General features: G+C 51.2%; 1 protein-coding gene across 1 annotated transcript in view; it reads left to right on the top strand.

Moving 5' to 3' along the window:
* LOC308357791 (heparan sulfate glucosamine 3-O-sulfotransferase 3B1) overlaps positions 1-22,931 on the top strand; it is a 34,699-nt gene extending 11,768 nt beyond the window's left edge. The window contains exon 2 of the mRNA XM_080831667.1: positions 22,037-22,931. Within this exon, the coding sequence (XP_080687793.1) occupies positions 22,037-22,655 (619 nt within the window). The 3' untranslated portion in view covers positions 22,656-22,931. The remainder of the gene's footprint in view (positions 1-22,036) is intronic.
* Positions 22,932-23,727: the final 796 nt, after the last annotated feature.

Below are 23,727 nucleotides of genomic sequence, written 5' to 3'. Positions count from 1 at the left end.
ATAAATAAAATCCTGGAGTGAATACTTGCAAAAAACCCTGTAAATGCATTCCCGATATTGATGGATTCAGAAGTTTCACAAACAAATCCAGATTTTCTGCTTTTAGGATCTGACAGTCCTCATGGTAACAGGGGGCTTAGAGCTAGAAAGAAGCTGCACCTGTGAATGGGGGCATATTCTCTTCCATTTGACACAGTCCCCACTGCTCCTTATTGTCTCCCACTTGGCCAGCTTCACTCATTTGTTACCTGCCTGCTTCTGGGCCAAGTCAGTGCCAGACAGAGCGGGAGCTATAGACTGTCCCCTTCCCTGGCTCCTCTGCCTCTTTTTCAGGTATGTTATTATTTCAGGACTGAATTTCCTCCATCTAGTTCATCATGGACATTCTTGTTAGATTTTGGCATCAGCTTTTCCCTGCTTGACTTGGTTTTCGTTGTACCCCGCTATAGAAATTCTGGGAGAGACTGCACGGTGCTCTGCCCACTGGGACCATTTGAAATCAGCATCATGATCCTCAAGTCCGTTTGAATGACACGCTTCTACTTAAAAAAATGTTTCTGGTTCTTTAACTGTCTCTTCCACGTGCTTCCCCCCACCTCCCCCCCCGTAGTTGGGGTCTCATACTTTTGCTCCCAGACTTTGTGACCCACGTGTATAATGGAGATGAGCCCATCCGTGTTTGCTAACTGGTGCGGGACCATGTTTTCCCAGTCTGTTGTGGGCCAGTGTGTTGTCCTACTTTGCGTGATGAGCACACACAGCTTATACCTTGTGCAATAGCCACACTGGTCTATAGCCCCATCGCAAGTTCACTGATCAGACCGTGGGTGTTGCGGCAATGCCAAATGACTTATAACGGCTTTAAATGCTTGCTGTTGGGTTGTACGTTTATCTTGAGGACAGTTGGTAGGTCGTTTGTGGACCACACTTGGAGAAGTACTATCTCAAGTGTCTTTAGTGAACAGAAAGTTCTAGGAAGATTAATAGGTGATGTGTTGTGAAAATGATTCTGTGTTTGCATATTAAAGGCCCTGAGAAGTCCTGCAGGCAAAAAACCACCACCACCACCAACAAAACCCAGGACAGAACAAAAATCTGATTCAGGTTCTCACACCTGGTATTTCCCCCTGAGTACAGAATCCTGTTTTCATTCAGTATTGACTGATCACCCATGGTGTAGTAGAGCAGGGCTCCAGGGTTTCTCAGGTTTTGGAGTTTGCCATCTCCCTGAACTTGCGCTCTTTCTCTCCACCTTTAGCCTTTGCAACAAACAAGCTGCTCCTTCTTATGGCAAGGTAGACTCCTCACTTGCTCCCACTTGTGAAGTTATCTCACATCTGATGCACGGGCATCCCCCTACCCCCTGCTTCCCCCGGGGTGATTGGGTGATTGTGCAGAAGAAGTAAGGAAAGAGAAGGGGGGCTCGCGATAAATCGGGGACCCTGGGCAGAAAGGCGCTGAAGCTAAGGCCCGGGGAAGCCGACGTGCTCCTGAGGATTTCAAGTCGGGTCTTGCTGCTGGCTTCTTTAGAAGGCTTCCCCTGGCTGGTGTTCCCCAAGCAGCCTAATTGCTGGTTCAGAGTTCCAAGAAGCTCCCGTCTGCTTTCAAAGGTAAGCGCGCCATCTCTGTGGCGCTTGATGGTGCTGGAGAAAGGGTGAAGCCTTCCTCCAACCTGCCTGGCTCTGTGCAGTCCCTCTGTTCTGTGTTTATCATCCCATGGAAAGGATCACTCACCCCACACAGGTCTCCAGTGGGTACAACGTTCACTGCTTCAGATCAACATTGGCAGCCTTGAGCTGCAAAAGAAACCAATCACTTCCCCCCCTTTTTTTCCTTAAACATGCATTTTCCCTTTTGTTGTCTGGGGCCAAGGGGGAGCACTTAGAAGTGTTCCTTAGACACACAGCGCCGGAAACGAAGGAAACTTTCAGATTAGGTGTCTCTGGGAAAGGAGGCAAGTGGAACCTTTTTACAGCGAGACGAGGGGGGATTAATTTACCTGTTTGTACAAAACTTAAGTTACAAGGGTATCTGGATTTCCCCTCCGAGCACTCTAAACTTGCCAGAATGATCTTATTATCTGCTGATACACTTAGCATCGACTCCTCCTGTTGGGTGAAATTCTAACACCTGTTTGAAGGGCCCCTCACCTCTGCCCTGAGCTCTTGCTTACAGGGGAGATGCTTGGCAAGGAGCTTTTCACATGGCCTGGAAGGAGGCAGTTTCACACCAGAGTGGGGTCCCCTGTTGCATGTACCTGATCAGCTTTTCACGCTTATCTCACTTCCCTTCCTATAAAGTTACGTATCTTTTAACGAGATATTTAATATCCATCTTATTCTCGTTCTGTGGGGCCTTCTGAAAATCAGGCAGTAAAGGCAGAGCCGACTTACTGCTAAGTCATGGCCAGGGCATCTCGACGTGCCTGGCACGGCTGCTGGGATGTCGTGTCTGCTGCTCATTTGTTCGTGATTTGATTTTATGCACCAGATAGATTTTGATCACGGGAAATGGGTTGAACAGTCTAAAAGCATTTGGGAAAAGAAGGTGTTAAGCTGTTGTCGGGAGCCTTACAATCTTGGTGAGCTGAGAGAAGGGGACCCGAAGAGAGGCCACCGCTGAGCTGGGCTTTGAAGCATGGATAGGAGTTTTCTGACCCATCGTCTCAGAAAGCAGATTGAAAGCGTTCAGGGCAGAATAGCACTGTGGGAAAGGCCGAGAGAGGAGTGGCAGAGCATTGGTGGAGCAGATGTGATGGGGCCTGGGAGAGGAGGCTAGCTCGGAAGTTGACTGTTCATTGTCCTCCAGCAGGTCGAGAGAGAAGCGTGTCTGGTTCCTGGCTGCAGGCTTTCCCAAAGTGATGGGAGTCCCCTCCCATCACCCACTGGGGAGGTTTGGGAGCCATCAGTGGTACCTGGGGGGCTTAATTAAGTGTCTGCCTTCAGCTCAGGTCATGATCTCAGGGTCCTGCCCCACATTGGGCTCCCTGCTCAGCCAGGAGTCTGCTTCTCTGCACCTCCCCCTGCTTCTGCTTTCTTGCACTCTTGTCTCAAATAAATAAATAAACTCTTTAAAAAAAAAAAAAAGTGGCTAATTATCCATCAGGTGTGGCTTAAGGATTGCATTTCCCTTGGGGGGCAGAAGAGGAGGCTCAGGAGAGCCCAGGCAGGGTGTGGGCGTGGGCGGGGGGTGCTCGTGGTCAGGGGGCTGCCCACGAGAGGGTGAGGGGCCCTGGTCCCGGCCTTTCCGCTCCTCCCCTGTCCCCTCCTGGTTCCCTCATGCACGGCTGTTATTAGCGTTGTGTTTGCCTCCCGGCCCAGCTGGAAACACCAGGACAGAAGGAACCGCGGCTTTTATGTGTTCCGTAAGAAGGGCATTCGCGCCGGGGAGCACACGTGCCAGCTTCCCGAGGACTCGGGCTTTTGTTCGTTTTGAGGTCTTTGATCAAAAGAGCCACCTCATCTTCCCCAGATGGTGTCTTTCGTGGATGTCAGTTGCGGGGGCGGGGAGGGGCCGGGGACGGGCTGGGGACGTCCCCTACAGGTGTCTGTCATCTGTGCTTGCTCAGTCTCCAGACCTGGCACAGGAGCGGACAGCAGCAGCAGACGGCAGAGGCCCGGCTGCCGGGAAAGGTGCCCCCGAGCGATTGCACTGTTGAGGTTCAGTGGTGGGCATTAGGTCCTGAACGGTAGCCCCCCTCACGGTCCACACGTGAGCGCCATAAAGAAGTGCCCGGCCGCTGGGCGCTTGTCAGTTACATCCTGATGGGGATTCAGTGCTGGTTCACATCGATCCTAAAATCCTGTGGCTTCTCTGTACGCAGTGGAGTGTATCCAGGGTACCCTCCGGAGGAGAGCCCAGGTTCGCATACCACTAAGGATCGTGTCCACTGGATACCAGCAACAGACGGGGAGTTGGGGAGGATTTCACTTAGTTCTGGGTGTCCCGATAATGGGAACGCCCTGCTGGTGTTGCTCTGGTTCCTTGCTGCCTCGGGTTTATTAAGGTATGGACCATCTCTTCCGTGCCAGACTCGGGGGCTGCCAAGATCTATTCATTTCACAGATTTCGTTTTGCCTGTGTATCCTGTCCACACTACCCGATCCTGTCCTCGTGTGGTTTGTATTCTACTAGGGAGATGGCGCAGTAAACAAAGAGCAAGGAAACTCACAAGAGAGCGCTGCCGCTGATCAGAGCCATGAAGAAAAAGCAGAGCATCATCGGTCGGCTAGTGGGGAGGAAAGAACTACGTTAGGAGGCCTTTTTTGAGAGGTGACGTGGAGTAGAGGCCTGAATGAAGAGAAGGGATATCCGAGGGCCCAGGGGATGGGAGCGTGCCCCCAGAGAAGGCATTGTGACCACAGTGAAGAGATCAAAGGAAGTGGGAGGAGAGGACAGAGGAGAAGCTCTTTATGTTCGTAATGTATTCTTAGCGTGAAAGGATGCCAGTGGGGGCTCTGTGAACAGAGGGATCTGACCTACTTTTTAGAAAAACCCTGACCACTTAGTGGAGACCGGCCATAGAGCGTTGAGGGGGGGAAGGCAGGGGTGGAGATGGCCCAGTAGGCCTTGAAATACGCAAAAAGAGAGGGATGGTTAAGGCCGAAAAATATTGCAAGGGAGGACCTGTTCTGGGTGGTGGGAGGGTCTCCACTGGGAAGGCAGGCTTCCAAGAGGAGGGGCCACCCTAGTAAGGTTTTGACGGATGAATAGGAGTTCGTGTGCAGACCCTGTGGGGACAGGGGACTTCTTGGCAAAAGGAATAAATGTGAAAAGGCAAGGAGGTCTACCTGAAAAGGTGTGGTCGATGCAGGGAAGGATGAGCAGAGGAGAAAGGTAAGCAAGGTAGGGGACAGCAGCAGGGGGGTCAAGGTCTTTGGTAAGTGAGCCTTCTTCAGCTCTTGACTTTAAAGTGAAATTAGCACAGCGTATCTGTTGCACCTATGTTTTCCCGCCGTCTCTCTGTCTCTCAAGTATTTCAGCTAGGAAGGGGGATTTACAAGATGCCCCTGAGTAGCATTAACGGGAATTGCTTTTGCTAGTGATCAGGAAAGATGCCACGGGGGTGGTGGGGGGAGGGAGGGAAGCAAGTGCTAGAGATCCTCTCAGGATGTGTTCGAGACCCGTGTCCTCTAAGCTGCTTGCTTTTCGCTTGTCTGGATGGAGCCTTTCATTAGGGTAAAGCCTAAAGCCATGTAATTAGAAATTCCACTGCTCAGCTCTTAGGACCTACAACAGAACGGCTCCATGGACGCTCAGCCCCAGCTTTCTTAGAAGCTGAGCAGGGCCAGGCTGCTCGCGTTGCCAAGATGCCAAACCCCGTAATTAAGAGGTGGCTTTGCAGGCACACACCTGTTCTGAATGTGCAGTTAGGGCCTGTCGCCCTTCTTACTAGAGCTAGTACCTACCTCTGCACCAACCACTTGCAGGGGCTGCGGGGGCGTCTGTATGGGTTTATGTCTTCCTGTGCCCCCTTAACTCTCTCTGTACCCACAGCCACCTTTCTTTTCTTCCTTTCTTATCCTGTACCATCTTTTCTGGGTTTTTGTTTGTTTGTTTTTTGTTTTCCTGGATGCCAGATCTCTGATCATTTCCTCCCAAGCCACCTCTTTCGTAATTTTACCCAGAGCCACCCGGGTTTACTGCGCCTTTACCTGCAAACCAAAATAAGAAAGTCTTGCGGCTTTTGGTGTCGGTGGTTTTTCTTAGGGTTCAGGAAGGAGATGGCGAAGAGGAAGGGGACCAGCTCGGAGGCCCCGGGTGGAGGAGGATGGTGCTTGCGGGAGAGCCTTTGGTGGCGGGGTTTTTCAACCCAGGATCGTTCAGCAGATACTTTGCAGTCTGCATTCCTGGTGGATAGCCAGGGTAATTTAATTTCCAGCTGAGAGGCTACTCCCCGTATGATGGTAATCTCAGATAGTTAATGAGCTAGAAGAAGAGGCAGCCTATGGGATTGATTCTTGGGGGCTCAGCTCAGTGGCTTTGTGGTACTAATTCATCAGCCTGTTTGTTTCTGGACTGGAGAAGCTCATTCACCTGTATCCTCACCTCCAAAGGATGGCTTCGGCTGTGACTTCTGGCTTTCCGGACATTTAGGGCCAGCTCGCTTTTTCCTTTTCACACCTGCCTTATTGAAAGGGGAGAAGGCGATTGGGGAGGAGAACCTCGGGTCAGCCCCTCTGTCTAGGACACCTGTAAGGCACGCCAAGAAAAATTCTCATTCTTTCCTTCTGTCCAGCCCGGGGTGTCCAGCCTTGTGGGCGCAAAGCCTGGAGCAGTAGCGTTGTGGAGTACCGGTCCTAGCATTCGGGGCGAGCGCTTTCCTCCTGCAGCACACAGGCCCCGCTGGAAAACAAAGGGCTCAAGGGTGCAGTGGGAACAGTGACAGAGGAATTAGGGCCATGCTTGGTGGGAGGTTAATCTGATTATTTTCGTGTGTGTGATCATTTGTTGCAGAAGGGTTGAGTGAGAAGTGAACTCAAAGAAAAGCATAAGGTGGGAGTGCAGGGAACCAGTAAGAGGTTTAGCTCCCAGTTTTCAAATTAATCTATCCACACACACATGCGCGCGCGCGCACACACGCGTATTTATTTAGTGTATGTTTATTTCATTTCATTATAATTTATAGCTTTTATCATTCCAGAAATTAATTTGAAACCAACCATTCTGGGACTCCTGGGTGGTACAGTTGGTTAAGTGTCCGACTCTTGGCTTCAGCTCAGGTCATAATCTCAGGGTGGTGAGATCGAGCCCCGAGTCAGGCTCTGCGTTCATTGGGGACTCTGCTTGGGTTTCTTTCCCCCTCTCCCTCTGCCCCACCCCACCCCGTGCTCACTCTAGCTCTCACTCTCTCAAATAAACAAATCTTTAAAAAAAACAAAACCAAAACAAACAACACTTTTTATTTCTTATTATCAGAAAGGGAGGGAAGGTGGGACCCTCTTTAGGAAGGGGGTGGGTGATAGGAGGTGCGTCAGGTGGGTCCCGTGCTGGATGGTGTAATTTGAGCCTTTTGATCTTGGAGGTTCTTAGAAATGTCAAGAACTGGGATGGACAGGAGATTCAGAGCCGAACATCCTGAAGTCAAAGTCCTTGCTTTGACATTGTCTGGTATTTGATTGGGATCAACCCTGTTTCACCGCCCCCAGCCCTCACCCTGCCCGTTTCAAAAATGGATCCCATGCCCCCTGAGAAGGGTGGTGGGGAGCACCACCAAGATGGTGGATGTCCAGTCCCTTCTCATGAATAAAGTGCTGAGCGGGTCCCAGAATTGACCTTCTAATGGACAGTGACAAGAATGAACCATCATCTGATCAAAGGAAGCTCATTTTTTCTTTACCAGGGGCAGAATTCTTTTTCTGTGCCATGAACTCTGGGTCCTCTAGCAATCAGGGTCTTTGTGGCTTTCCAAGGCCACGTGTAGACCCATTATGTCACGTTGATGCTTACTAAGATAACGGTGCAGTGTCCCATTTGTAGGCAAAACCTTAGGGGGTGTGGGAAGCTCACGGGGCTGAAGTGTGATGCTGGCCCATTACATGGATGGAGGATACGTGTCCCCTGGGCTCTGGGCACTGACGACCTAATGCACCATCCCAGTCCGGTTCTGGTGGTGAAGTCTGGCTAGTGGCTGTTGGGCTGTGTCAGGCTCTTCCGTGGGCCCCCTGGGGTCTGTGAGCCCCGAAGCCGAGTCCCAAGGTCCGTGTCCCCCTCCTGGATGTGTGTTTGCAGCCCCAGAGGGCCCATCCCTTTTCTCGGGTTCTCTGTGGAGCCACGTTTGGCAGTGAGCAAAAGTCCTCACTGTTTCTATTCTGTTCGAAATAAGAGGTGGACGGTCTCCCTTCAGAGAAAGAGGGTTGCAGGAAAGGGAGTCCTTCCTCGATCAGATACCCTATTTGTCTCCTAAAGAAGTCTGGGGGGGGGGGGCGGCGCGTGGGTGGCTCAGTCAGTTAAGCATCTGCCTTCAGCTCAGCTCATGATCCCAGGGTGCTGTGATCAAGTCCCGCATCGGGCTCCCTGCTCAGCGGGACGTCTGCTTCTCCCTCTCCCACTCCCCCTGCTTGTTTCCCTCTCTCAGTGTCTCTCTGTCAAATAAATAAATAAAATCTTAAAAAAAAAAAAAAAAGACATCTCTCGGAATTCCAGATCCGAGGAGAACTTTCTGGAAGCCAGGTGGGGTACCATCGTTAGCAGATCTTCATACAGTCAAATGACTGCATTTCTCAGCGTGTTACGTGGTAGAGGAGCCTGCCTCCAAGTGACGAGTTAATCAGCGTGCATTTAGTCAGCGCAGGAAAACCGTCTTTGGAGGGGTTTGAACTCGATTAATTTCCCAGCCGGGCTAATGGGGCCATGGAGAGCATCTCTCTTGTTCTCTCCTTTAGGTGGTGTTTGCTCATGGGCTTAGTGCTATGTGTTCCCAGCCCCCAGGAGTTCGAAGTGGATTCATTTGGACAAGCAGCGGCTTAAAGGCCTTTATTTGGTTTTGTCGCTGAACAGAGAAGGCCACTGAGCATTTCAGAGGGAGGCCGGCCACCGGCCCCAGGCTGCCCCATCTACCCAGAACTGGCCTTTCCAGAACAGCGTTCTAGCCAGAATCTGGGGTGATACTTGCCTTCTCCCCCATTTTTTAAAAAATTTTTAAATTTTTTACCTACAGACCCGAAAACCTAACTCCTCATTTTTTTATGGTATTTCTTGCAGGAGCCGTTGCGTTTTGCTGCTCCCTCGCACCTCATATACGCTGGGGGAAGCTACAGCTTACCTGGGTGAATTCACAACACATGCGTGCCACGCCTAAAAAGGGGAGGTGACCCTTGCTGCCACCTCTCCCCTCATCTCTGTCCTGTTCCCAGCCTTTCGTTTTTTCTTCCTTCCAAATGGCTTTGCATTATCTGCCCTTGGGTTCGTCCTTCCCACTCTCCCCTTTCCCATTCAGTTGCGCAGAATCTCCCTTATTCTGTATCTTGCTTTTTGGAAACCTACTTAGCCGTGGTTTTTAATGATACCCCAAAGGGTCGCAGACACATACGTTGTGACACGAGACAAGAGAAGCAGCAAAGGGAGCCACGACTGGGCCCAAGAAACGTCTCTTGCGTGACTGTGGGTCCGCAGCTCCCTGGTTGTTTTCACAGACAGACAGACAGACAGACCTCCAAGACACACGTCATAAAAACAGGCTGTCGTTAAAAGAAGGCGTGACTGTTCTTTGAAACTGAGATGGGGGAGGCAGGGGTTGGCATGAAGAGGACACCACTGACATGAAGAACACTCTTCCAGACACACACACACGGTTAATCCAGCCTTCTTGGCGAAGGATCATTTTCTGAAAACGAAAGGTAAAGCGTGACTCCTCCCTCGATAAAATACGAAGTTTTACAGTTCCTTAATAAACATGTTAGGATTTTCTTTCTTTGTCTCTTTTTTTCTTTCCTTTCTTTTCTATTTCTTTCTCCCTCCCTCCCTCCTTCCTTCCTCCCTTCCTTCGTCAAGGGTCAAGAACTCTGTATTGTTGTTTATGATTCCCAGATCTGCAAAATATTTCAAAGGCACGGAAAGCCTAGAGTCAGCTAACCAGAAGGACGTGCTCTACACGGCGCAGTTTTCCCGTGGAGGCACCTGATAGTCTTTTTTTTTTTGCTCATTCTAGGTTTTTTTGACATTTTCTTCTCAGTCTGCAGGAGGCTCACAGAGCCCAGATCTGTTTAATCGGTGCTGCTGACGGGGGAGCACGGTGTGCCACGTTCCTGATGTGTCTTCGGGCCACTCGCGTCCTACCCTTGACGTGGATTTTCTTCGCCTCAGATCAAACCCAACGTCTGTCTAGCATTTATTCATTCGCCCACTTACCTTTCCTTCATCGAACAGCCGCTTAGTTTTGCCACCGTGAAAATAAGGCGCAGTGTGTGTGTGTGTGTGTGTGTGTGTGTGTGTGTGTGTGTTTGAAGGAGCCTGTTGGGAGGCTGGTGGTCATGAGAAGGGAGCAGGGATTGCTAACCCAGAATGGGGAAGGGGTGAGTGTCATAGAAATTTTTTTTAGGAGGAGGACTGGGAAGAATATTCTAGAAGGAGAGAGGTCCCTGGGGGAGGGGTGTTGGGGGGTGGCAAGAGACCTCATGTCCCATTTGAGGAAATGCAGATGCCTGCCCACAGCTGGGGTGATAGAGAGTTGGGGGAGGGGTGAGAAAGGGAGGTGGGGAACATGGGGTACCCTCGGAGAGAGGCCCGTGGCCTGTCAGGGATTTGGGACATCGTGTTCCACATGCTTGAGGGGCTGTGAAGGTTGCTGGCGTTAACGTTTGGGAGGCTGTCTGGGGAGGTAGCGGACAGAAGACTGGGCAGCCTGGAGAAGGGCAGCCAGCCCATTTTCCGGTCTTTCTAACCTGATATTTTGCTTTTCTCCCAAAAAAAGTCTTCAGTCCAGGCTAAAGGACCCAGTCACTGTCTTAGGTTCCTAAACTTAGCTATCATTCCTTCTTGACTTCTTCACCCCCACCTACCCTTGGGAGTAGCTCAAGGAAGCTTCAGTTGTCCCAAAGGGCACACCTTCTGGATGCTTCTTTTTTGCATTTCTCACTTAGAGCCAAGCATACAGCGTGTGTCGGTAAACTTCCCATGCGCTGGTCAGTTTCTCTCCGAATACGCAGTATGCCCCTGGAAGGCAAGAATCCTCCCCACAAATGATACACATCCTCCATATCACTGATTCCTTAGTCACACATGATAAATATCTCACCTATCTCTGGGCATTCAAGTTCAAGACCTTCCTTGTTGTCTATAGCCTCCTAGTATAATTGTGTCACTTAATGTCATGGGTGAGATGATCCATAAATGTGTCTCTAGAATTAACTTTGTGGCGTTGGGATGCTGAGATCATCACCATCTTCGAACCTGACCCAGACGATGCTAATTTATTATTCCAGGTGACTCCCAGTTGTCTTGGCATTTTTGTACTGTAGTCCTCAGGGTCATCAAGCATCAGGCTTGCTGGCTCATTTCCTTCCATTCATTCACGTAGGTGTTCACGGAGCCCATTACTCTCAAGTGCTTCCTATGCCCGAGTTTGGCTGTTGGTCTTGTGTTTTCTTTTGAAGATAAAAATCTGGAACATCCACAGCCCAAACAGATACAAACAAAACATGGAGGGCAGTAAGATCCCACCAAACGTTTTGTTCTTAGAAATCGTCATTAGGCTTAAAAATAGTTACGGGGTTATTTTTCCGCTCAGGCTGGTGCAGGCTAAAAGGCTAATCTCCCTGGTAATTCCTAGCAGCTCTGTCACTAGCCATTCTGTTATTTGATCTGCTTGGTGCTTATGGTTTGGTTCCCTTGTGGGCCTCGCAGGGTCAGGGGAGAGAACGCTTTGTCTAAAGCACAGAGTTGGGGGAAATTTTAAGACTCACCAGTCAGGCAGGATCCTCTGCCAAAATGTTTTCATGGAAGGTAGAAAGTCACAATGGGGCACGCTTAGGGGAACGTAGCTTCATCGTCTCGCCAGTCTTTGGACGTGAAATGCACAAGCAAGGCAGACTCTTCATCTCTTCCAGATTTATTGAGTTTTTATTTAAAAAAAAAAAAAAAAAGATGGTTGACCATGACAATGAGTGGCTGAGAATTTGGGGAGGTTGGACTTTTTTCTCCTGCCGAAAATGGACTCTGGTGAACTTCTGTTGATTCTCCAGCTTAAATGCCCCAAAAGTGTGGGGGTTGGGGGACTTCTGGGGTGGGGGGGGCTCGTCCTTGGAGTTTGCCTTGGCTGTGCTGTGCCACCGATGTGCTTGAGACACCTTTCTGTCAGCCTCAAGCCCTGGGCCAAACCAACCAGGAAGAAGTTAAGTGCTGATGACCTAGGAAGTCCAAGATAAGAATCATCACTTTTTTCCTTTGTCAGCAGTTTCTTTAAGTGCATAGACTCCCTGAGACGTTCTCTCTGGGTGGAAAGTACTCCTTTTCTTCTCTAAGACGGGCTTGAGCTATTTAAAGCCTGTGATAAGGGAAGTTTATTTGTAGTCCTTTTCCCTCTAGTTTAACTTCACTTAAACTTACGTTTCAGGATCTTTATGGACCTCATTTACTTTATACTGTTTTCAGTTGCTCACCATAAAACGGGGCTCTGTCTGTTGAGCAGAAGGGAACTGGAGAACGGGATGGAGCCCTTGTCTTGGACTTAAGTCAAGAGTTGACTGGGATTTCTCTGGTCCCAAAAACTTACTGGCCTCCTTGGCCAGGAGGCTGGAAGGGAACTGATCACATCAAGTCTTTGCCACGTACATCTGGTTTTGGCCCGTTGGGTTGTTTCTTTCCATCAGCCTCAGAGGGGGACCCCTGCCCCTAACCTGGCTGTTTTGCTGCTGCTTGTAAGTGCCGTTCCGTGTCACTCCTACTGAAGACTGCCTCGTTTCCCATTCTTCTTTGGCTTGGATCATCGCGTTCATTCAACAAAATCAACCCAAGAATGGGCACTCTTGCTTTCCTTTCTCTCCGGCGTCCTGCCAGGGACTAGGAAGGAAGGTCCGAATGTGAGATCCTGCATAGCACAAGTGAGGATTAAAGGAGGCCAAGACTCCTTCAGATACTTGTTTGTTTGTCTTACAGATTCTATTTTTTTTTTAAAGATTCTATTTTTAAATAATCTCTACACCCAACGTGGGCTTGAGCTTATAACCCTGAGATCAAGAGTCACATGCTCTTAAAACTGAGCCGGCCAGCGCCCCTCGCATACTTGTTTTTTACATAACCTTTTGAGTTTAAGAACCAGTTTGGTGTTTGTTTTTGTTTGGCAGTATTTCCCTAGAAATACTCCTAGTATCTAGGGCTGTACGCCAGAGGAAATGATACAGAGGAGATAAGCGTGAGGTTCATTTCACCTTACTCTTGAGTAGGGCTTTGGTGCTTTTAAGGGGTTACTCACCCGCAGACTACATTTGAAATGTTTTGAAAAGATTTTCGTAAACTAGGCAGGACAAATATTTCCATTTTGCAGATGAGGAAAGGCAGCTCAGAGATGTCGGGCAACTTGTTTCAGGCTACACAGCCTGACGTTGAGTCCTACTTTTTGTTCTACTCTATCATGTGCCAGGCTACTTAACACAGGGGTGCATAGATTTAGGGCACGTGTGACTGGCCTCTGTCTGAATTACACCCTAGGGCTTGGTCTATACCGGTGCCCCTAAGGTGTAGTGTATGCATATCCTGAATCATCAAGCTAGCTGTAGACGGTCTACTTCACCCCTGCCACTGGTGTTGGAACCGTAGAGGTGGAGAGCTTAAGGGTCATCTTTTAGAATTTTAGAGCCGAAGAACATCCTGTTAAACCAACCCATTCACTTGCATATACAGGGAAACCAAGCCCAAAGCTTTGAGCGCCTGCCCTCCAAGGCCTTAGGTGCTTGTCAGGGGCAGGGCAGGGACCAGATCCCGGAGCTTCAAGTGCTGGAGTCCCAAGGCTTTCACCGATTGCCAGAAAGCCCCTTCCCCCTTGTCCTGTGGGTTGTCTCCCAGCTCCCTGGCCGAAGGTAGTGATTTTCCTCTGATCTTGATTGACTGGCACTGCTGCCAATCAATCAAGATCAGAGGAAAATCACTTGACTGGCACTGCCGAGGGCTTCAAAGGCTTTTGGGTGGAGTCTTGTTTACCAACTTTTGCTGACAGTTACCAAGGGCACTGGGAAGGCGGCTTTTCTCCGGGGAGGCAGGGAGGTAGAAGAGGATTTACAGCAGCAAGTGAGCGCCTCTGCCCTGGGTTGGCGCTGGGTTGCTGAGTTCCTGGGTTCCTGCCCCAGGGAAAAGCAGCCTGTTCAGCCCCGGAAGCCGGCGCTGGTCGGAGACCAAACCCCGGGGTTCCTGCGTTTGGATCCTGGTGTCCCACTGTTCTCCTGTCTGGGTCCTCTGCTCCGCCCCACAGCAGGGTTGAATTTACTTTCTAAAAAGTCTGCTTCCTAGAACATTCTTTCTCTTTCCAGTGGTCAGAAATGTTTTTTTGTTTGTTTGTTTTTTTCCGGGGAAGTGGGACCCGGATTACTCTCATTTCACAGGATCGGTCCCTGCACACAGTGAGGTCCAGTAAACTCGAGCAATGCCCCAGAGAGCTCATCACAAAAGGCTATTAGCTTTTAATTGAAACCCTCCCTCCACCTCCCCCCACCCCCAGCCCCTTCCAGGAACAGGAACTCCAGCCTTTGTGAAGCAGGGTCTATAACAGAGGATTCTGCCAAAATAAAAAGCATCTTGAGTTGACCCAGAGGAGCGAGATGCTCTTTTTCGCCCTTCCCCCTTATGGCATTCAGGGCCTTTTCATTTTCTGAGCAGTATTGAAATTCTAGGACAATGGAGGCCAAATCCTTGCAGTGGGGGTTGGGGGCCGGGGGTGGAGAAAGGAGAGGGGAGGGTTGGAAAAGGAGGGGGTCTGGGGGAGTCCAGCCTTTGTTGGTTTTTTCTTTTCTACCCCTTACCTTTAAAAAAATAATAATAATAAAAGGAAGGGGAAAAGGCCCAGTAAACTTTATAATGAATAATGACATCACTTCCGGCAGCCCCCACCGGTCCAGCTCCGCAGAGGCACTGAGAACAACAGACTATTTACAGTTTCATTTTAAATTATTTTTAAACCCTCCCCAAGGGGTTCTTTGATATGCAAACATCTCCCCCAAATGGAGATAATTATTTATGGAGATGCCGCTTTTGAAGGGGAGCTCCCAGAACGGGTGGGCTTTGAGCCTCCCTAGGAAAGGAAGAAGGTTCCAGATAAGGAGGGGCCCCGAGCTGATACACATCTTGCTCCCACCCCTCCTCCTGCCTCCCCCTGAGGGAAGCCAGCGGCTTTAAAGAAGAAACTTCCCAGAGTGACAGCCCACGGTTCGAGTTGCCGTTTCTGCAGCATTGTCCACGGTTAGGGTTTCCAGAAGCTCCTTCCTGGTCCCCTGGTACCTGGTCTGTCTGTAGGAGAGGAAAGAGGAGGGATAGGCTTCGGGTCTTGTGTGTCTGACCCTGGAGGCCCCTGTGATTTATAGGGTCACCAGACACCAGGGAGGTTTTTGGGGTGCTGGATAACACAGACGCCTGTGATTAGGGCCCTGATGACCCTGCGGCCTGCTTTTGTCTTGCCTCTGGGTTTTATCTTGAAAATGCTTTAACACTTTGGCCTGGGGTACTGAGTGCTTCCTGTCCCCTGCCTCCACTCGGTGCTGCCCTTCCTGAACCTTCAAGTTGGCCTCCGTGTGATGGGGAGACTGAGGCACTCAACTCGCACCGAGTTTCCAGCTTCCCTCTGGCTGGTCTGGCCCCCTCCCTCTGACCCAGTCTTAGATTTGATGGCGGAAATTGAGGGGAAGGTGCCGAGACTACCCGTGGACCCCCGCCCCCCTCCCAGGTGCAGGTGTACCCCACCATCCTCATCGCCCACCAGAGAGGGACATTTGTTAAAACTGATGAACCCACCTGGACAGGTCATAGTCTCCCGGTCCCCTCTCCGTGTGTGTATCCCATGGGCTTGGACAAACAGATGATGCCACATAGCCATCATTATGGTATCATGCAGACAATTTTTCCTGCCCTGAAAACCCTTCTTGCTCCCCAACTGCCCGTCTCTTCCTCTCACCTCTCCCCTGATCTCCGCGGATCCCAATGTCTCTGCATTCAGCTGCGGATGCTTGTGGGTTTGTCGGGTGGCACTCTACCTGCTTTTTGCCATTGGAAGGTGATGTCTTTGTTTCCTAGACAGATTTGGGACTGCACGTACTACGAATGGGGGTAGCTTATTTTTATTTCACTATTTTTGGCATTGGGGTCATAACGCTTTCTAGAAATCTTGATTCTTCCGTTTGGAAAGATGGTTCTGTTTGTTTCGAGTTTGGGTGTTGAATTCTCAGAGGCTGGGCTCGGGTTTCTTTGCGGGGAAGCTAAAGTTGGATTCCTGGCCTGTGCCTCCCCGGGACGGTCGGTTGTTGGAAAAGTTTCTCAGAATAAGCAGAGCGCGGATGCCTCCTCGGCTTTGCTAACTTTGGTTTTTTTTTTTTTCTTTTTACTAAGATTTTATTTATTTATTTGACATACAGAGACAACAGTGAGAGGGAACACAAGCAGGGGGAGTGGGAGAGGGAAAAACAGTCCCCCCGCAATGGGGGACTCAGTCCCAGGACTCTGAGCTGAAGGCAGATGCTTAACGACTGAGCCACTCAGGGGTCCCTGTGCTAAGTTTCCAGCCCAGAAAGTCAGGGGTATGGCTGGGTGGGGGGGGGAGGGGGAGGTGCGGGGAGCAGAACCAGAACCAGGACAGAGACCTTTATGGAAACCTTTTTTTTTTTTTAACTGCGTTATATCTGTAATGTCCAAATAACTGAATCCCTATTGACCATTTTCTGATTTCAATCAGTATTTTCCTCCAACCAGTATCTGAACAAGGATTTGGGCATCCTGTGGCCTTTTGTAAGAGAGCCTGTCCTGTGGATTTTGCTCGCCCCAAGGTCATTGCTGGCAAGGGGCTGCACAAGGACAGATTTGGGAGTGGTGGCATTTCCCAGTGCCGGACGGAGCTGGACCCCGAGGGTAATTCTTTATTATATGCAAGTTAAAAAGAAATTTTTAAAAAGAAGAAGAAATCTCTATCAGAGTTCAGAAAACGTTGGGGGTATTTCTGCAACCAAGCAAGGACCTGCTTCCCGGCGCGGGAGGGGAAAGGGGCAGGCCGAGTGTTCTCGGCTGTCTCCGGTTCCTGGTTTTCTTGGATCTGAGCTGGAGCCCGGCCCTCCCCAGCGCTCTGTGGTCTGCAGCTTTGTCTGCTGTCTCAAATGCGTTCACTCGCATCTGCTGTGCATAAACGTCTCCGGCATCTGCTGGGCTGTATTGAGGTTACACCCATTTCAATAATCTGCCTTTTTATTGTTGTGTCATTTGCCAGTTCAAACAAGGGGTTTAGTGGCGGGACCACGGGAGCAGGGGGTGTCAGCTGAGGAGGGAAAGAAACAGGGCAGGCAAATGAGGGCCACGTTGGTTGCTGGAGAACTTCGGAAATCTAGGGTTTTTTAGGACTTGTGTGGCTCGGGTGAATTTCCTGCTTATTGAGGCCTGAAGGTTTGTTGTTAACTGTTGGCTTTTAGCAGGGACACAGGACAGCCAGGCCGGGACCTGGGGACGTTCGCTGGTTTGTGAACTCTGTGCTTCTCGGAAGCCCTGTGACCATGACCACCAATGCCCAGGGGCAGGGGACGCTGCCGGTGGTGGGCTCCTCGCCTCCTCCGCTGTCTGGGGAAGGCACAGGCAGAGACAGTGCTGCGTCCCTCCGGGAGCTGGAGATTCTAAATCCTTGAACCTCACCTGGCGATCGCCTGGTGAGACAAGCTGGAAAGGGCCCAGGGGTCATTTCTGACCATGAACTCATCTTCGGTTTTATGGGTTTTTTTTTTGTTTTTTTTTTTTTTTTAGGTTTTGTTGTTGTTGTTGTGTTTTTTGTTTGTTTGTGTTTTGAGCAGAGAATTCTGGTTCATTTGGAGCTACGGACTTAGGCAAAAGAGTCATCAGACCATCCAGTTACCTGCGCTGTTCTTGACCTGTTCGCTTTCCTGTCTCCTGTTTACGTTGATGCTGTCTAACTTTCGCTGCTGATGCTCTGGCCTTGTCTTTCTCCTGGTTCTTTCAGTTTGCCTCCTTTTGTTCCCCCGGCAGCCTGACTTGTGTTTGATAACTAACTGCGTGCATCTGTGCGTGTGTGTTTCTGTGTGCACACACATGTTTCGGGGCAGCAAACATGCTTTCCTTCTCTGTACATTAAACCAGACCGTATCTTATGTGTTGGCGATGGCTGTGTTCTCTGCAGCCCTCCCTTTCCCTGGGACCAGCTCTGCTTTCAGCGGACAGAGTGGGACCTCAAGACTTCGCTCTGAGCCTCTGACACAGGTGGGAAGCCTTGGGTTTGCTGGAAAACTTCCGCTGTTATCAGCAGAGTAAGTGGCAGGTGTGTCTAAGTGATTGCCGCGTTGGGGCCTGGTTCCGGGGGTCTCCGATGGAACCCAGGCATGGAGTTCAGAGCATTCTAGATGAGCCTGCTATGCCTCCAGGAGGAAACCAGCTCTCTTGCGAATAGCCACCAACAAGATGAAAGCCTGTGCGACCCTTCCAGACGCACCCGGGTCTCAGGTTTTGATAGGGTGACATGCCAGCCTTACCCACTTTGGTTTCGATAAAGAGGGGTCCTTTCTGCTTTCTGTCGTGGGTGAGCCTGTCTGGTCAGGTTCTCAGAGGCTTGTGCTAAGGGCAGTTCTCCTGGTGTAAGCCTGTGTCTTCCTCCGACTTGCCTCTCCAGCCCCGTGGGCATCACAAGCACCCGATGGTGACTTGTGCTTGAAGAGGTGCCCCTTCCTGCCCACCTGGTGAAGAGGGAAGGAGGGGACCCGGGTCCAGGGCCGCTGGAGGGGAAGAGCTGTCCCACCATTGCTCATACTCCGGGCCCCATTTCGTGCAGCTAACTGCTGGAGAGTGTGAACCTAAGAGGTCTATTGTTTTGAAATCTGACTCCTATTTAAACAATTAACGATTCTAGCACTGAAATACCTATTATTAAGATCCTAATCTACGAAAAGAGGGGAAAAAACACAGGTGTCTATTTTTGTATGTTTAAAGAGAGGACAGGGGTGTGGCTCTAAATCGTTTTAAGCAGAAACGGGAGGTTGAGGGGAGGCAGCCTTGACGAGAGGAAGGGGAGGCCTGGCGGTGGGGGGGGGGGGGCGTTGACTTTCTGTCCCAACTGTCCCAATCTGCAAGCCGGCGACCTGCTTCTGCATGAGCCACCCCGTCCCCCTTCGGCTTGTTTCGTCATTAGTCAATGGGAGATTGCAAGACCTACCTCAGAGGCTCGTTGTGAGGATTAAATCAGATAATGCACGCGAACGTTTCTCGCCAGCTCCCAGGCGCTGTGTAATTATTAGCTGTGACGATCAGTTTGGGAAACTGGCTTTCATAACGAGCGGCTCAATTAAGCTGCAACCTCCCTGCTGGCTGGGGAGTCCAGCCTGGGGCTGCTGGGAGAGGCGCGAAGGGCCCACGCACGAGGGGTCTTGCCCTTGGCCATGTCCTGATCCTTTCTTCTCGGAAGCACTCGTGCCCAGAGAGGTTTTGAGTGTTGGGGCAGGACGCGCCCCTGGTGAAGGGACCCGGGAAGAGAATGGGGAAGGCTTTGGTCCAGGACCTGGGGGTCAGGGGAGCAGAGCGGCCGAAGGGGGAAAAAGAGGGCTTGGCCTGTAAGTTGCCAGAAGGTTCGGTGCCGGGGACTCTCCACGAAGTTCCCAAGCTGTGTTTCCCACCAAGTGGACCCACAGGGGTGTGCTGGGGGGCTGTTGTCTCTGAGCCAGTTTCCATGAGCAGAAGGGGCTCGGGGGCATTGTGGGAAATGATGGAGAAACCCAGTTGTGCATCTCACCTGTCAGCCACTCATTGTAAGCAAGCAAGCACGCCGAGGGGAGAGCAGCCCAGAGCCTCCTGTGGGCACGGGCTGAGCAGTCTCTGTCATAGCACAAGGCCCCTGGCTCTCATTTGCACAGTCAAAGAAAGACCTGGGGCCCCTTGAGTCTCTCTGATGCACAGGTGTGCAAATTCCAGACCATTCTGGGGAGAGGGCTCCCTTGGAGCTGGTACCCAGAATGGCTTAGGTGCCCCACAGGCCGTGGAGCTCAGGAAATCTGCCCACAGTTCAGGGAATAGGACTAGAGGACAGTGAGGCTCTCCCATTTCCTTCTTTCCTAGTTTTCTTCTGTGCTTTCTTACTCCCAGTGGATCTCGCTCCCTCATGCCCTTTCCTAGATGCCGTGAACAGAAGATAACTGATAACAATTTCTTGACACCAGCTAGCTACGGGCTCCGCACCAATGCTGGCTGGATAGTCCTCTCAGAACCTTAGAGGGGTGGACATCGTCATTTCCCCATGGTTCAGAGGAGCCAACTGAGGCACGGGCGGGTAAGGTGACCTATCCAGGGTCACACACAATCAGCAGGGACGCGGAGAGTTGAACCGCTCAGCCTGACTTCAAAGCCGGTGCTGGGTGAGACGGACTCTGAGGACAGACCCCCGCACCTACCCCCTTTACAGGGGCTGCAGAGAACTTGGGGCTTGGATTTCTTCTAGTCGTGCTGGTAGCATTCTGATTGTGAATGTTCAGCTCCTGTAGACTATGGTGGCAGATGGCTTAACGTGGGCGGGGGTCGGGGAGGTGGGATCTTGGGGTTTTATCAGACTCGCCCAGCTCCTGGGTAAAATGCGAAATCAGTTGAGAGCCAGGAACTCTGTTTAATCCTCACCCACATTAGCCCGATGAGACTTCACCTAAGTGGCCAATGGGCAAAGTGGGTCAATCCAGCTTTAGCGTAAGCCGGGGATGGCTCTGATGCTGCCAGGCCGGCTTCCTTAAGGGAAAAACCTCTTCCTCTAACTTGCTGTGAAGGGGAGCTCTCCCAGCGTGCGGCCCCGTGCTGGCTCCCGTGATAGAACTTTGTATCATCATTTCCATAAACAGGCTCAAGAGAAGAGTCGTGGTCTCTCAGATTAGGGGTGGCCCGAAGCTGGAAGTTTTCGGGTGTCCTACCAAGAGGTACATATTTGGTCAGACATAATGTGGAAATGGTCTTTTTTAAAAGCTCACAGGCCCATACAGGAAGCAGTCAGAAATCGCTATCCCATAGCTAATGGAAGATGGTGCATCCGTGACCGAAACTTCGTCTCCTGCGAGTTAACACATCTCCTTGCCTTTTCATGTACACACAGGTGCCCAGTTTTGTCCTACCAGGTGCTGTAAACGGGCTTGAACACTGTAATGCTAGTAACGATCTTCGTCGTAGGGTAGCTAGTGAATGTCAGTTACAGACCGCGTGTCAGGCGTGTTCCGAGCGTACTACAATCGTTCATTGTTCTGCTCCTCATTAAACTTCCACGAGGGAGGTACCATCCGACTCATCTTTACAGAGGAGGAAGGAGAAATGCACCGAGAGGTTAAGAAAGGTATTCAAGGTAACACAGCTTTGCTGCAGCAACGAGGGGATTTGAACCCAGGCGGTCCGATGTCTGAGCCTGCTTCCCTTAGCTTTTAGGGCTGAACGGCTCTGGCTTTATGAACCGCATAGCCGCAGAATGAAGTAGGTGGACGCTCTTCCCGTTTGCCGTGGGAGAAGGCTCAAGTTCAGAGAGCAGATGAGGCACAGTCGTCCCCCCGCCGCTGGTGTTACTGTCCGTGCTCACTTCTGCCACAAAACGGCTTCCTGGCGTGGGCCTCATGGGCCGCATCTCCCATCGGTCCTAACGGTATTATCCACATCCTTTGGCTTAAGCGAATGCAGTGATAGAGATCATACAAGACTTTTTTTTTTTTTTTAAATGGAATCTACAGTATTTTTGGAAGCTTCTAGAGTTGGGTCTTGGGGATTTCCTCTTGGCAGGTTTGTATCGGGTTAGCTTCCGTCTGATTCCACCTGGTTTTGGTGGCCTTTGAGTGTGCTTTTCGTGGTAAAGGCATTTTGTCAGTGGTCGCTGTGTTGATGCTGGTCCGGTGTGGCTGGGTTGGGGAGGGGGCACATCTTCCTTCCTGTCCCCAGCACATGTGCGCCCAGGCTTGGTGAGCGCGTGAAGTCAGGCTAGTGAGGACCCGTGGGCAGCAGAGTCTCTGGGAGCCCCAGGTGCTGCTGTTGAGGAAGGGCACATAGCCAGAGACCAGGGACCTTGTGTTCTGACACTGGCTGTTTGGGGGAGTGTAAAAGCTGGAGAGCCAGGAAAAATAAGGGAGAGGTGGCCTCTGTGGGAGGATTCAGAGCAACTCCTATCCTGCTGTTTCTACCCTCGAGGAAGGTACCTACCAACTTCACAGAGATAGTATCTGGCCTCCATGCTTCGGATGGGATGTTCACGTGCCTTTCAGTTCTGAAATTCCTTTTATGTGCTTTCACCTTCCTAGTGCTGTTCCCTGTAATTAGAGGGAGCCAGGACGAACAGTGTTGCCATTGACACACGTGGCCAAAGAGTGCCTGCTTCTGAGCTGACCTTACGCTGCTTGCTTTTCCCCAGGGACCTGATGCCGAGGACCCTGGAGGGCCAGATCACCATGGAGAAGACCCCCAGCTACTTCGTCACCCGCGAAGCGCCCGCGCGCATCTCGGCCATGTCCAGGGACACCAAGCTCATCGTGGTGGTGCGGGACCCGGTGACCCGCGCCATCTCGGACTACACGCAGACGCTGTCCAAGCGGCCCGACATCCCCACCTTCGAGAGCCTGACGTTCAAGAACCGCACGACGGGCCTCATCGACACGTCGTGGAGCGCCATCCAGATCGGCATCTACGCCAAGCACCTGGAGCACTGGCTGCGCCACTTCCCCATCGGCCAGATGCTCTTCGTGAGCGGCGAGCGGCTCATCAGCGACCCGGCCGGCGAGCTGGGCCGCGTGCAGGACTTCCTGGGCCTCAAGCGCATCATCACGGACAAGCACTTCTACTTCAACAAGACCAAGGGCTTCCCCTGCCTGAAGAAGGCCGAGGGCAGCAGCAAGCCCCACTGCCTGGGCAAGACCAAGGGCAGGACCCACCCCGAGATCGACCGCGAGGTGGTGCGCAGGCTGCGCGAGTTCTACCGGCCGTTCAACCTGAAGTTCTACCAGATGACCGGCCAGGACTTCGGCTGGGATTGAGCAGACCCCAGGGCTTTGTGACTTACCCACGTGGTTTATGTATCGAGAGAGATTATATGTATGTAAAATGTACAGAAATCTATTTTATAATAATTTATTTTTAATTCATAAGCAATTAACTCACTAAGCTGCCTAGCCACACTCTTTAGAGAGTTAGCTGCATAATCTGTTAACATTCCAAAGTGTTGAATCTCTTCTTTTCCTCATGATGGATGGTGCTTCCGGTTTTTTCCACCCCCCTCTCCCCACCCATTTTATTTAAAAAGAAGAAAAGCACAACTTGAGATTTTTGTTGTTACGGGTATGCAGCCTTCGATCGCTGTCTGAATTCACTTGCCATCTCTTTGTGTCTTGGATCTCGTGGTCCGGCTTCCGTTCCTCCCTCCCTGCCAGTGCGTACCTTGTAGGAGCCCCCAGCTGTGCCAGCAGCGTAGCTCCCTCAAGGTCACGACTCACGTAGCAGCCTCTTGCCTGTGTGTTGACATTTCCAAGGACGGAGAGGCTAGACCACAGCACTAGGCTTTTCCCCCCAAGTCTGCTCAGTTTGTATGTGGTGGGGGGGGGGGGTGGTTACTACCTTTGCAGGGACACACGCCTTCTCTCTGGAGTCTGCGTCCCAGGGTCCGTTCACTTCAGCTTATGATTTTGAAATACGGCCCTGCATCCTCTTCTGTCCCGGTCCCTGGTTCATGAAGCAGTTTGAAGCATATGCAGATGTTACAGCCCCTCTTTCCCAGGTCATGTGTATGAGATGCTTGTGTGCTGCTTTAGAACTAAAGACAGTCTCTCATTTGCACGAGTGCACCATGCTCGGCCCTCCACGCAGACAGTTCTGCTCTGACACACCAAAGAATCCCCTAGGTTAGCAGAACCATCGGCACAAACCCACGGGTGGCAGGTATCAAGACCCAGAGGGGAAAGGTGCATCCCATGCCCTCAGAGTCCCCCTACCCGCAAGGTGCTGCTGGGTGCCGAGCCAGCCCACATGGGGCACATCCCAGTAGACGGACCACCTCAGTGGGGAGAAAAGACAAACAGCAACAAAAGGACAGGTGGCCTGGCAGAAGAAGTG

This window comes from Martes martes (assembly GCF_963455335.1).
Source record: "Martes martes genome assembly, contig: SUPER_16_unloc_1, whole genome shotgun sequence".
NCBI lineage: Eukaryota > Metazoa > Chordata > Mammalia > Carnivora > Mustelidae > Martes > Martes martes.
This window is presented reverse-complemented; position numbering and strand designations above follow the sequence as displayed.